Below are 15,030 nucleotides of genomic sequence, written 5' to 3' on the forward strand. Positions count from 1 at the left end.
GGGCCTAGAGGGAAACTCTGGCAAGATTTTAAAAATCTGTTATTACACTCTATAACACCAAAGTGGAGTTCCGTTAGTTTTTTGAGTTGCCTGTGTTTTTACTTGGATTTGGAAATAAGGTCCATATGGAGAAAAGAAGCAGCTTAATTCTGAGCAGACATACTTAAGATCACATTAAAATAACAATCTTATCTCAGTAGAACAAAACAGGGTCTCTAAACAGATGATATGTATCTAAACAGAAACTGAAAGGTGTAAATTAAGCAAATTTAGAGTCATATTATATAATTATTGAATATTTCTCTGATGGGTTCAAATTGAATTAATGTGACTGAATGTGTCTCCATCTTATCCCACCCCAGGCTGCATTTTAACCAAGTTTAGTGGCTTAGTGTATCAACAGGATCCATTCAGACACTACTGGGAATTGGTGCAAACCAGACCTAACCTACAATGAGTTGTCAAGTTATTTCTATATATCCAAGATGGAAGCCATTTCAGATTCAAATGTCATTCTAAACCTTAAAAGTGAATTGTGATATATGTGTGTGCAAGTTTTTTCTCTCCTTACAAATATATCAACGTCCTTCAGCAGCAACATTATGAAAATAGAGGGTGCAGATAGCTATCACTCCACTTTAAATTAAATCAAGTTTTTTCCCTGTTTACATTAGCAACAAGATCACCCCATGTCCATCTTGTCTTTTCTGTTCATCCACCATGAATTTGAATCCTATGCAACAGCTTAAGATAATGGAGTGACCGAGCTACAATTAACCTTGGATGGGCCCAGAAGTTGGCAACATTGGTGCAAGGATCTTAAACTGCTGTTAGACTTTGGGAAGACCTCTGCAGAACTGTTGCCACTGTTTGATAAAAAAAGAGAATGATTTTAATAATAATAATAATAATAATAATAATAATAATAATAATAATAATAATAAAAATAAAAATAAAAATAAAAATAAAAATTACTTATCATACTTAACATTTTATCAGTGGATTACAACATTATTATAAATTGTAAAACAGAAAATGCAATGGATAAAATGTCCATTATGAATAATATTTTCAAAATGTTCTTGCACAACGAACAGCTTGTGTCATTGGCAATGAATCGGTATGATTATTTCAGACTAGCTAGAACAGAATAATAAAATTAACAAATGTAACAAAACTCGCCAGATTTCTTTGAGAGGTTCCCATTCTTCCTAAATTAGTATTTGGCCTGTGGGAAAAATTCTGTGCATGCAGAAGTCTTTGTTTGTGTGTTAGCCTCCTGCTTAGAGTAAGGTTGTTTAAAATAAGGTATTAACTGGAAAAAAGAAAAGGTGTAAACTGCATTTCTCACTAATACGTCTGCTCCTGATTATACATCTATAAGATTTCCAAATATATATACCAGATAAGAGAACTCTTAATGAACTGCAAATGCATCACTGAAGATAAAATTTTACCATAAATCTTCAAAAACCATATAGTCAAACTAAGGAAAGGTGTTCAAATTTAAATTACTGTGCTGTCTTAAAGAGCATGGAAGTTCTTTAAGTATGGAAGCAATTTTTTTTTAAAAATCAGCCTTTTATTACCCTTTCAAAAAAACCATCTTCAGGAATTTCTGAAATATTATTATGCCATACCTTTATATATTATAGTTCATTTCACATACAGTGTTCCTGGAGCAATAAGTAGTTTGACTTCATGTATGATCTCTATGACACGAGATTCTGACCTAATTACCTGTTAAAGAGGTTTAAGCAGCAAGCAATTATTTCTGTGCTATTGTCATTCTCATTGAAGTTGCTTTGTAATAACGTTGTGCATGGATTTTCAGATAGTATACCTGAAAAAGGATCAGAAAAGATATTTGTATTAAGAAATAGTGTCTCTGGGTTATGGCAACAAATTCACTGAGACTCTGACTTGTACTTCGTTTCTGTTTTTCATAAGGTTGTTTAATTTAGTTAAACTGACATTGAATGGATTGGTTTGCAGAGGAGCTGGGTTGTGGTTTTCAGAATCCCTTTCAGGGACTGTGCATAATCTATCATAACACCTATATTTTTTGACCCGTTCAGACATAATCTTTGTGTGCAAACACAACTCACCAGAAGCCTGTAATTTTTTTTTTTTTACAGAATTGAAAAATATCTCAAGGGCAAGACCCATAGCATATTAGATCAGGGGTCCCCAACTCCCACTCCGTGGCATGTCAGAAACAGGGCCACCCAAATAAGCAACTGTGTTAGATAATGTCCTAATAGATTCTTATGGTCTCAGCTATTAGATTCACAGTTCAGAAAAACTGTTTTAAATTTTACTTATTCCTTTCACCTTTTAAAAAGTGCATGCATTCAAAAAGTTTTCCTTCAATTCATTAAACAAATTACCAGAGTATTCAAAATATTGGAAGGAGAAGTCTTTAAAATTGTATTGGGCTGTAGGCAGGAGCACCAACCAGTTGCATGAACTCTTCTCAGGTGATTGTGCAGATTGTGAATCCTTCAGGAGAAGGACGGTATAGAAATTTAATAAATACTAAATACTAAAGTCCACCACAATGGTCTCTGAATAGGCCTTGGATACTAAAATCTGAGCTTTGTTAAACAAACGTTCAGTATCTTAAGTGTTTTGTTCAAGTCTGCATGTGAAGAGCTGCCCTTTTAAAAAGCCTGATCTTAGGGAATGAAAAATATCTATTTTTGCCTGAATAATTAAAAATACATTTACATTTATGCTTCCAAGTGACTCTCATTATTTCAGGCATTATTTTAACTCTAAAAAAGTACCAGTGGAAACAGAGTGAATGTGTTTGTGTGTTTCATTTCGAGGGGTTCCTGAAGAAACCTTTTCCACGTATTAGGAAAATTTGTATGATACAGTCAGAGAGAAATGTGGGTGGAAGGAGACAAAAATATATATGCCAAATTGGATAGAATTACCTTTTGCGGCAAAGAACTTCATCTTATAAGTTTCTTTACCCAATTTTTGATAGATGTTTTGCCTTTCATTTTTTACCTTCCATTTAAGGAAGATGATTCCTGGAAGAGGCTCCTGAGAGGACTCTGAGCTTTTTCACACAGAGGGGATGCGCTAATCTGCACTGTGATGCCATAATGATGTGGGGCACAGGTAGGACTTGGGAAGCGGTGCCCAATAAGAATCACAGCTTTGTAGCATTTCTTCTGGAAGAGTTCCCACAAGTGAGAAATTTTAACTAGCTCTGCTTTCCAGAATCTTCTCCCTGACTCTTAAAACTAAGATTCTTCTGTAGCATCTTGTCACCATTTTCTCCAGTTTTTGAGGGATGACTTAGTTGCTTCCTCCATCAGCAGCTTTTTGAAGACAGAAAGATGAAACACCAGCTGCACTCGATGGTTTTGTATAGGGAACAAAATTGAGGCAGAGACTGTAAGGGGAGAGGCTGATGTCTGCGTAGAGAGGCCTTCAAAGGCTTCTGGGGGATGATAGAAGGGAAAGTCCCTTCCTTCAACTTTTTAAAAAAAATCTAAGCCATTATATTTGCTATCATACCAATAGTTAATCAGGGATTTGCTCCTTCTTTCTATTCAGAACCAAACAATGATATCACTGAAGCACAATTATGTCAAATTTAAGTCTTTCTAAAAACTCCACTGATTTCAATGGGAAAGTTCAATTTCCGCCATGCAGCATAAAGGATCTGGATCATGTCAGACATAAAATGGTGGCATGTAATGTTACAATACCTGCAACGCAAGCTGTCATGAAGCAAGCCACAGTACCAGCAATCATAGCCCTGAAGGCTCCTCCCGCAATGTCTCTCTTCCTGGAGGGAGCCAAGGATGCTGGAGATGTGAATAGAAGAAAAGAAACACATGAGCATTATGCAATGTTGAGACATCTGTACAATGCTTGTCTAACACTTTTATAATCTCTAGAGCAGCTTCAGTAAAGATTCTTGCTACCTAGGATAGATACAGTTAGATAACCATAAATGATATTGGCAATATCTTTTCAAACGAAAGTTCACTTGATTAAATGGTGCAGAATTTAAACCAATTCTCTGTCCCTGAATCCACAAAGGTTTTCCTTGCCTTTAATGCAAATTAATTGTATTCAAATTAATACAATAATTAGTCAATTTCACATAAATTCACAAAAATATTATATAGTATATCGACATAATAGAAAGGACATTTCTTTCTGTGTTCCAATAGCTTCTTCAAAGTTTGTGCAATTGCCTTCCATTCATTTCCTTTAAAAGTGATGTGGCGTTCTTTATTTACTAATAAGCTACTGTTTATACTAAGTTTTTGATGAATCAGTATGGAATTTCTGTTTTATCTTCTTAACACTTCCCTTTTTTAGTTCACTGATATGTAGTATGAATATCTGCAGTTTTGTTTGAGGGCATCATTCTGAATGTTTCATGGCACTTCCACCTAACCAGTCTTCTTATCCCAAAATCCTTCCAGTTTCAATCTATAGTCAGGTTGGCATTATCCTACTATTTGAATATTTCAAATTATTTTGGCATCAAGACATTATGAGGATGGAGTGTGTTTATCAGACTCCTTTTCAAACTTGCAGGTTGGTAACCAGGGTTAGCAATCAAGAGGCAGGGTGAGCCAATTCCCTTTCCAATATTTCCCCATGGTGCCCATGCTCTAAGGCAGGGGTCTCCAACCTTGGCAACTTGAAGACTTGTGGACTTCAACTCCCAGAATTCCTCAGCCAGCAAAGTTGAAGTCCACAAGTCTTCAAGTTGCCAAGGTTGGAGACCCCTGCTCTAAGGTTCATCACTGCCAAACAATATTTCCCCATCTGTAGAAGTGTTAGCATTTATTCAGTACTCAATTATGATGACAGACATAAGATGGCCATATACTCATGTTAATATCTTCTTAAACATCAATATCTCAAGATTTGTTCCCCTGCCCAGTTTGGAAGAGCAGAAATATGTTTATTTTTCAGTCCTGGCTATGAATAATAGAATTATACCTATAGCCACTTAGTTGTAAGACAATATCTTGCCAGCTTTTGGACTTAACTTGAAGTATTTGTGAAATATTTTGCAGCTGATGTTGATTGGAACTGCTTTTGAATGCTTTTTTTGAATCACAGGATTGTAAACATATGAGAAAGAAGAATAGGGCCATCTCTAAAACTACGTCACTCATTCTCCATAAATTCTAATATCCATGTTTTGGGAGAATATAAAATGAAATCTCATGTGGAAGAAACACCGAGAAAGGAATTGGAACAGAATCTTTTGAACATCCTGAACTATCAGAAAGTGAAAATATAATACAGATCTTAGCCCCCAGCCGAGATAGGGATGAGATAATGAAGATCTGCATAAGCTGGGCAAAGCTACTGTTTTGAGAGAATACTCAAAAAGCTTTGAACTGTCTTGGAGGAGCTCATGTGAGGCAGCAGATTTGCTGTTGAAATGGGACACATCTCATTCTTACTTGTAAAGTAATTCAAATATTATGAAGTCTAATCTTCCAAATAACACCAACTCTAGATAAGCATGGACATTGTTTCCCAGTGTCCAATATTATCTAGGCAAAGGCTGTTGCTGCTTTGGAGATCTGAAGTGTTTTAGATGCTGAATTTACAAATTACTGATTGACCCCAACAGAGGCTAAAAACACAGGCTTAAGACTAATTTATTTTTTAAAGATTGAGGTGCATTTTAGTAAGAGTTCCTCAGCCTCAAAGCACTAATATTAGATCAAGCAATTGTCTTGAAACATAATTACATTAAATGTTAACCCTGGAATCATTTACTTCTGCTTCATAACATATAAAACAGAGTATTTTAAAAGTTATCCAGACTGAAACCATTTCACTGAAACCATTTCAATGTTTATTTCAATTTTCATCCGAAATGGATACAATTACATATAAACAGGAAAAACCTGCTTAATTCTGGAGCAAATCTGCTATTTTTGGACTAATCCTGTGATGAGAGGTTCGTCCAAGTTTACATGAAGCACTAGAGGAAGGTTAATAAGATTTTGTGCTTCAAAGTGTTTGAATGGCTCTGTTACCTATAAAAAAAATTCAGTGTATCAACAATTCTTTCCAACAACAACATATGAATTGCAGAATGTTTGGAATGTTTTTGCAGTGCCAAAAAAGTCAGTAATTTTGATCATTCTACAATCTCCAAAGGTGAAGGGTGAGCTATTGCTCATCACAGCAAAATACCTTGTTTTAAAAATAGACATTAGTCTTTCAAATTGCTCTGTGTATGGCAGGTGCAAAGGATCAGGATCATACATTAAGTTGAAGTTCAAAAAAAAATGTATTGCTGAAGTCTATACAAAACTGTCTAGTCAGCTAAAGTTCAATACTATATTGGCACCAGATAGAGTCAACAGAATTCAAGAGGGGTTGGATTTAGACCATTTGTGGCAAGGTAATGACTCTAAGCTGATGATGTGCTTAACCTTAACTCCATCCCCAGCACTGCCGGGTCTTTTCTATAATATATGAAGTATACATGATTCTTACATAGTGCTCCAAGTACCATTCCCACTGAACCAAAATTTGCAAATCCACAAAGAGCGTAAGTGGCAATTGTTTCGGATCGTATCTGAAATAAAGCAAATAAAAGACCAATTACTTTCTCTTTGAGAAATAGAAATAGTTTTTAGTTTGTGGCTAATGGTAATTTGAACATACAATATGGATATAATGTCGGCGTATGGTTTTGGAATGACAATAAATTAGGACTTCCTCCACACTCCTCCCTTCCCTGCTACAAAGAATTTCATATTAGAAGAAACCATAAATAGAATATTTTCATATCCTTTATATATTTATCAGATAAAATATTTGGTTCCCATGACTAGATTTATGAATATGTGTGTGTGTGTGTGAATCTATATATATAGTGCTGAAATAGAGAACTTGAACTTCCAGTAAAAAAAATTATCAAATTTCACTTTAGTTTTTGGTTTCCTGATAGTGACTAGAATTTCTCAAAATGTAGCTAATTTCAACACTGGCATGTCTGAATCCATTAGCAAACACATGTAATACTTAATTGCCAAGGCTATTTCAGATGTGCCAGCTATTTTGCATCAAAAACATTTCTTAGTAGAAAATGGAACATGCGCATAGTGTGTCAATTCTAATCATGAACACATTTGAATGTTGTTCATATTGATGTCACTCTGCATACGATTTTCAAAAGAATGAGTAGGCTTAGTATATATGATATCTTAAAGACAAAAAATCTTTAAAAAATGAAATTGTCTGAAGAAGCACAGCTTCCCTTAGTGAACAGATTTGCATTATCCTGTGGTCATGTTAAAAATGATTTTTGCAAGTTTTTCGAACAATAAAGTGCAAAATATTTTCCTGAATGTTTCCTCCAATTACACCACACAACTATCATGATTATGGCTAAATTATTTGGAACAAAATTCCTAATGGACTAGAACTTAGATTAATCAGGGTAGGTTTAATGGCCTAGCTAGCAGTTGTATTTCTACAAAGTATTAAACTTGGTTAAGGTTGGTTTGTGTGTGTGTGTGGGGGGGGGCGGTGCACTAGTATGTTGTATCCCAGGGCAGTTACTAAGTGTCTGATTCAACATACTGTGTGAATCCAGAAAACGAGTCAATGCAGTAGCCAGGTTTTGTTTTGTAAACATAATAAATATTTTAGTTTCATTTTTTTTCCAAAACTTATAAAATCCATATCACAAAAGCTGCAATGCTAGTAGCAAATTTGCTTTCACCCCAATGAATTCATCTAATAGTATCATCTTAATTCAAGGACAGCAAATGTATGAGAGCAAATTCCCACTTCTCTTTCCTGCTGTTCTCAATGTTTTAGCTGAATACACAGTAGTAGAACTGCGGCCTTAGCAATTTGGTCCCTTCGTACTTCCATCAATACCCCAGAAAGTTTTAAGCTGACCCATGATCTGCACTTCGCTGGAACTTAAACCATAGAGACATCATTCGTAGCAGTATACCCTCCCAACTGATTATAACAGGATGTACAAACTGACATAAAACTAGGGCTTGTTTGGAGTGTTATTCACAATGAGTTTGGGTAGCTGAAAAGTCACCTCTCTTCGAATAATTAAAGGACTTAAAACTCGGCAGGGGAATAGGAGGGCCTAGGATCTGATAAAAAACTGAAAACTAAAGATCCTACCAATGATAAAACTGCTTATTCCTAACATTTCAGAGCAACAGAGATTCTTCTAGAAAACTGGTGTCAGTGTGTTTTCTTCTTGAACTTTAGCTGCAATGGAAATTAATTAGTTTAGGTGATGAACTGGTGAGATCATATGAGCATGAATTCTTGATTATATTTGCAGCTTTGCAACAGTTTCTGGAAAAAAAAATCCTTCAATAATTCCCCCCGCCCCACAACCCGGTGATCACTAATTTATAACACATTATATATTATCAGGAAAACACATTTGCAACTTGTGCTTCATGCTTCACGCAGCCAAATTTGACTACAAATAGCTAGATTTACTTTTAAACCTCAGGTAAAACTTTCCAGTCGTGAAAAATCCTTTCTCTTAGTTTAAATTTCAAAGATCTTTTTTCTATCTTTGAATTAGGAAAGATTAGTGAAAAACGTGTCCTCGGTCTCCTGTTTTGGCACAATATAGGTCTAAGAACTGAAGTTACAAATTTATCCATAACTGTTGAAGACAACTCATGTAAATTCCCAGAAAAGTCTATTCTGATGCCCTCAAACCAAATATGAAAATTTCCCCTTCTTTGCCAGAGGTAATGTAAATTATCTTTTTTTTTAAAGTAATGTAAAAACTTAGGTCTAAGGCGATGCCAGTGGTGGGATTCAAGTAATTTAACAACCGGTTCTCTGACTAATGATTTCTTCCAACAACCAGTTTGCCAAACTGCTCAGAAAGTTAACAACCGGTTCTCCCAAAGTGGTGTGAACTGGCTGAATCCCACCACTGGATGATGTGGTTTTATCCCATTCCTTGTTTACAATGGTTCTCAATTGTTTTACATTACATCCAATGTTGTGTCTGTAGCAGATTACTGATAAATCAGAATTTTCCTTCTTTTTGACCTCTACCTTGCTTCAGTGCTAAAATCATATACAGTCATACAAGTGTTCATTTGATTGTTAGACAACATTATTAAATACAACCAAGGCACAACTTGGATTATGAACCACAAGAAAATGGTAATACAAAAATATTTATATCAATTGTGGCTTCACATCTGTAGGAACACATGCCTAACATAGTCACTTTAATTCAGAAATATGTTCTAGGAAAGTCCACTGGACAAAAATCTATGAAGTATTTGATTTAATGACACAGAGTTGTACAGGAATACTTACACTCAAGTACTGTTTCACACCGTTGATGTACATTTGTCCTCCCTTCTTTCGTAGTTTAATCAAGTTTGCAAGGTGTTCATAAGCCACAAATTCATTGAAGAAAGTCTTATAACCAAGGAGCCCACCAACAATAAAGCTGTCTTCCCAATCTACTCCCATCATAAAAGACAATGGCATGAATAGATATGAACAGATTATCTATAAGGGGGAAAACCAGAACAAAGAGAAATATGAGCCATAAAGTTATTGAGTACCTATTGACTTACTGAGCACACAAGCAGTTTTTTGGAGTAGGATAGTAGAGGCAATAAATCCAGTATGCCTAAAATGTATTATAATCAGCCAAAAGTTTTATCTAGCAATGTAGTCTCAAGGTTAAACAGTCTATTTATTATGGACACTACATCAGAAAGAGAAAAAATATAACTGAAATAAAAAACTTAAAACCCTTTAAATAGGAATTGGTTTAGATCCAAGAATAACATAAAACTGTCCTCTATTTTCAAGAGATTGATGATTGAATCTGCAAAATTATATATTGAGTGGCGAGAATGAATAGCAAAACATTATTATATCAATATTATATCTCAAGAATACTACTTGCAAGATCATCAAATTAAATGGATTGCCAGAACGTCAAACCACTCTGTGGAATTCTACATCTCAGACTGAGCTGTTTTGCCAAAAATAGTGAAAGAGATCCCAATTTAGAGGGGGACAAAACCCTTAATTCCTTCCTACCAATTTAGTTTAATTTAACTCCAATTTAATTTAGTCATTCCTATGCTAAAGTAGAGTGGTGCAGTGGCCTAAAGGTGGAGCTCTCGCCTCACAATCAGACTGAGTTTGAACTTAGATAGAGGCAGATATTTCTTTCTCTGGGCACAAAGAAAATATATCTGCTGAACAAAACTCCGCATTGGCAACAGGAAGGGCATCTGGCCAGTAAAATACTCTGTTAGCTCATTCAGTTGCCCAGACCATGCAAGGGGTTATGGAATCGTTAAAAGAAGATGATGATGATGATTCCTATGCTAAAGTCTTTTCTTTCTCATCTAGGACAATTGAGAAAGAGACACCAGATAATTATTAATGGTAGGTGCAGCTCTTAGAGCATCCACTGTTGAACATTTATCCTATTGATAGGATGGCATTAGACTAACAGATGGAACGTACAAATGTCTGGGGCAGTGCAACCTCATCCATTACCAAGGATGGTACCAAAAGTACACCCAAAGTGGCACTCAAAGCCACTCTATCTTGCCAGGGTTCAATTTTAACATATTGCTCTCTATCCAGATCAAGTGCTGAGAAAGGGCGGTCACAGCATTGCTTAACTCGCCACATTCTCGAAACTTCAAAATCTGCTTCAGTAGATCAAAGGCATTATTTTCTTTCAGATTGGCTAATACCAAATACCCACTGAATTCATTCACAGCCTTTTGCTCAAAGGTAAAAGGAATTGATATTTCTGAGCCACTGGGAACAAAAAATTAATCCGGCGGTTAAATAAGCACCAAAAACTTACACAGAGGAATAAAATCTGTAACGTGGCTTGGGATGGGAGATGTGGGTCAATTCTCTTTCTACCCTACTTGGAGTCTGTGGATTGGAGTGAAACATACTTTTGCAAATGAATGTTCAAAATAAAGCAGACAGGCAGGAAGGAGCCACATTTTAATTAATTAGGATCTCTTTGCCTATCAGGCAACTGGGCCCACTCTCAACTAGGTTGAATATTGTGCTCAAAAGGTATTTGTGTTCCTTTTATGCTCCATTAGAAAGCAGGAAAAAAAAAATTCTCTTGGGAAACTGTCCAGGCCAGCTGTATCCCTTTTGTTTACTGCATTAATAACCTCCTCACTGAGTGCTTTTATAAATGGTCCCTTGTAGCTAGATAGATGAAGCATCATTAGATTGTTAAGCAATCCATTACTCTTTTCTTTAACTGCATCAGGACTGCGGCTGCTTCCAAGGTAAGCATCTACACGTAGCCTGCCATATTTTTCTTCTATGCTTAAATTGATATTCTTTTTGCTCTCGATGGGAATTGAACCCCTTCTTTCCTTTTTGCCATTCTAAATGTTGTTTTTCCCACCCATTTATCATTTCCACCGTACCATATGTTACATTACGCGGAAGCACTTTAATGCAGAAGGTTCTGCATTTAGGCATGCCCTAATAATACATAAATAATTGGCTCAACCTGTAATGAATTAATTCTGCCCTTTACCTCCATGTGATCATTTCCCTTTTTTATTTATTTATACTTGCATTTTAGACCCATCTGCTCATAGTACACAGTTAAAGCAGGGACAGTCATCCAGTTCTTTTTCCTTGCTTTCCATCCAATCATTTCTTGCTCATTGTGAATATGTTAGCTGATTGTCTAGATTAATCAGCAGTTTTTACTGAAGTGGGAACCTTTTTTCTAGGTGTGTTTAACCGAAGTACACCTGATTTTTCACGGGTTTTGAGCAGTTATATGGGGATCAAAGGTGGGGTCAGGTTTTATTTCATGTATGTGTAAGTTTAATTAAATGTATGTTTAAAAAATATAATTCCCTTCTACTTATATATTTAATATTAATATCCTTATGTGACTTAGAAAAGCTAAGTTTGGCAACAACTTTAGTTATTTGTGTCTGTAAGCTTAATCATAATAATTATTACATCAAATGATTGTATAAACCTGTGGAGATTACTGGGGCGGTGACTTTGAAGCCTCGAGTTGTGAACCCAGTTTTCATACATATGATCTGGGTATATTAACCAAACAGACGATATCATAGAAGTAATGCCTTTATCTGTAAACTGCAAGATACAGAATTTGTGTGACTTATTTGTCATGACCATCCGGATACAAGTAGAATTTTTTTCTTTAAGGTATACAGGTAGTCTTCGACTTACAACCATTTGTTTAGTGACTGTTCAAACTCACAATGGCACTGAAAAAAGTGACTTATGACTGTTTTTCAAACTTATGACTGTTGTAGCATCCCCATGGTCAAGGGATCAAAATTTGGATGCTTGTATCTTATGATTCATGATGAATGTATTTATGATGACTACGATCATGCTTTATCACTTATATTTTTATGTGCCTGAGAGCTTCTCCACTAAAGACAAATTCCTTGTGTGTCCAATCACACTTGGCCAATAAAGCGTTCTGTCCTGTCCTGTCCTGTCCTGTCCTGTCCTGTCCTGTCTTATCCTATCCTATCCTATCCTATCCTATCCTATCCTATCCTATCCTATCCTATCCTATCCTATCCTATCCTATCCTATCCTATCCTATCCAAATAGTAGGCTGAAGTGAGGTCTAGGCTGCATATCCCTTGCCTCTTGCTTGAGCTAACAGCTAATAGGACAATACCTCAAAGCTCAGTTGTGGGTAGTCAAACATGTTCCCCAGCCAAGACAGGACTGCATTAAAGAAGGCCAGCAAAGCAAGGAAGGCAATCAGATTCACAGCAATGTTGGCTACCAGCGGGATAGCAGCACTGGCACCTTGGCTGGCAGCTTCCAGCAGGTTCCTAGCTTCTCTTTGGCAGCAAAAAGAAAAGGCGCACATTAATATATTTCTATGGCTCAAAGTGCAACTTAGACAACCAAACAGTCAGAACTATCTTTCCCTTACAATAACAGTATTCGTCCGTTTTAAAATATCAGGAGGGCCAGCAACCAAAATAATATTTAATAATTTTTGACACTGAGATAACCTTTTGTGAATGTAAAAAGCCCTTATAAGGGCATTAAACAGGAATGCCGATCTTTAGCATCTGTTGATCCTACAGTGAAGGGAATAGAATAAATAACCTCAAGCAGCTGTTAATAAATTTAATGTTAATTAATAATTGATTATTGTTAATTATTAGATGTTGATGAATTATTTGATCATAATCATTGCCTGTGAGTTAGGAGGTGAATCACATTTGTGCTAAGTGAGCTTATGGCTACCAGAGAGCTGAATGGCCAATTATATTTTCCCTTATTTAAAAGTTCTCAGATTATGAGAAATCATCTGAGCTTTAATTTTTTCTGACTTTTTCTGTTTTCAAATGGCTATGTGAAAACTAGCAAAAGCTGCTCTTTTTTCTTCTTACAGTCGGGCGCTAATGGGAATAAATTTCAGTTGATTTTTGAACTTCTGTCTGAGGTGGCAGGATCTCATTGGCATGGGAATGATGGCAATATTACCTCAGTAAATTCTTTTCATTACAGATGACTTTGCTCAAATCAGTCAAAAACGACTTTGTGTCCCCAGGTATGTTTCTTCAAGTTTCAGTTAACTGAATCGTCCATAGATGAGCATCTATCTCTATGGTTTTTCAAAGCGTTACTAAGTCCAGCACCCATGAAAATGTAATACAAACATATAAATTGCTTACCCTTTTTCCATTTTTGTATCCTGTTGTGCATTTATCTGGGGATTTTCAGTTTCAGGCCAAAAGAGTTTAGCAATAGCTAACGCTGCTGGTGCTGACATCACGGAAGCAGTTAATAAATGAGAAGCTGAAACCTGACAAATGAAAACAAATTATTCGTATCATTAGGGTTAGGATAGCTTCAAAGAATGAGGAAACACTCTCTCTCTCTCTCTCTCTCTCTCTCACACACACACACACACACACACACACACACACACACGCCCAATGAGGCAAAACAGACTAATGAAAACCAATCATGTTTAACAACACAAACTCCTGAGTACAAACAAGATAAAATAATAATCATCAATTACTGTGCTTCCATTCTTACCCCAAAGGAAATATATGCTCCTAAAACACTTCCAGCAATGGTGGCAAAACCAGCGGTCATGATAGCATGGAGTTCAGACTTGGTAACATAGGGCAGATACGGCTTTACCATGAGAGGGGACTCCGACTGCAAGGAAGAGAAATCAAGTAAGTGGATTTTAGTGTCATCTTGCTCTTATATGTTAGAATGATCCATCAAGTACCGTGCCACAGTGTCAGGCGCAACAGATCAGGACCACATGCTAAGTTGCAACACAGATGATTTATTATTTAAGCCTATGAACAAGAATCCGGTCAACTAATGGTCAGCACTAAATTGCACTAGATAAGAATCAACAAATTCAAGGGGGGCTGAACTTGGGTCACTTGTAGCAGTGTAAGGACTCTTAAATGATGATGTGTTTAACTCCATCCCCAAGCTCTGCCTGTTTTTTCTCTACAGATATGATCAGGACAGTGGTCCCCAATGTTTCTGGCCCTGTGGACTGATAGCAGTGGCAGCGAGGGGAGAGGGGATGGTGTTGCACATGTGCATACCCCTTGTGCAAATGGAGCTTCCTGCGCTCACTCACCGCTTTTGTTGCCCCGTTGCCAACAGGCTGTGGCCTGGTAGCTGACCGCAGAGCAGGGATTTGGGACCCCTGATCCAGAAAGCAAAAATCACCATAGAGTACAGCAAGGAGTTTTAATGCAAAGAATTAGGGATAAAGATCAGAATCTCGAAAACTTAACAGAATCCTCCATCCCTCGTTTATTAGTGAGTTTGTAAAAGAAGAACCTTCATGAACATTTTGAATATCTTCTTCTTTGGCTTTTTGCAGTTTGAATTGGGCTTATTCTTCTGGTAAAAAAATGATCAAAAGATAGAATTGTATAGGTTTCTGATTAAGGAGGAAATCTTGACAGAAAACTTCTGCCTATCTTGGAC

The 15,030-nt window shown here is 36.4% G+C and overlaps 1 protein-coding gene across 1 annotated transcript in view; it reads right to left on the bottom strand.

Annotated features, from left to right (window-relative positions):
• Positions 1-265: 265 nt before the first annotated feature.
• SLC28A3 (solute carrier family 28 member 3) overlaps positions 266-15,030 on the bottom strand; it is a 36,942-nt gene continuing 22,177 nt past the window's right edge. Inside the window, exons 9-16 of the mRNA XM_058168067.1 lie at positions 14,104-14,229; positions 13,734-13,864; positions 12,719-12,887; positions 9,343-9,540; positions 6,508-6,589; positions 3,729-3,827; positions 1,741-1,843; positions 266-866 (exon numbers count right to left, since the gene is read on the bottom strand). Of these exons, the coding sequence (XP_058024050.1) occupies positions 746-866; positions 1,741-1,843; positions 3,729-3,827; positions 6,508-6,589; positions 9,343-9,540; positions 12,719-12,887; positions 13,734-13,864; positions 14,104-14,229 (1,029 nt within the window). The 3' untranslated portion in view covers positions 266-745. The remainder of the gene's footprint in view (positions 867-1,740; positions 1,844-3,728; positions 3,828-6,507; positions 6,590-9,342; positions 9,541-12,718; positions 12,888-13,733; positions 13,865-14,103; positions 14,230-15,030) is intronic.

The sequence above is a fragment of the Ahaetulla prasina genome, chromosome 2 (genome assembly GCF_028640845.1).
Source record: "Ahaetulla prasina isolate Xishuangbanna chromosome 2, ASM2864084v1, whole genome shotgun sequence".
NCBI classification, from domain to species: Eukaryota; Metazoa; Chordata; class Lepidosauria; order Squamata; family Colubridae; genus Ahaetulla; species Ahaetulla prasina.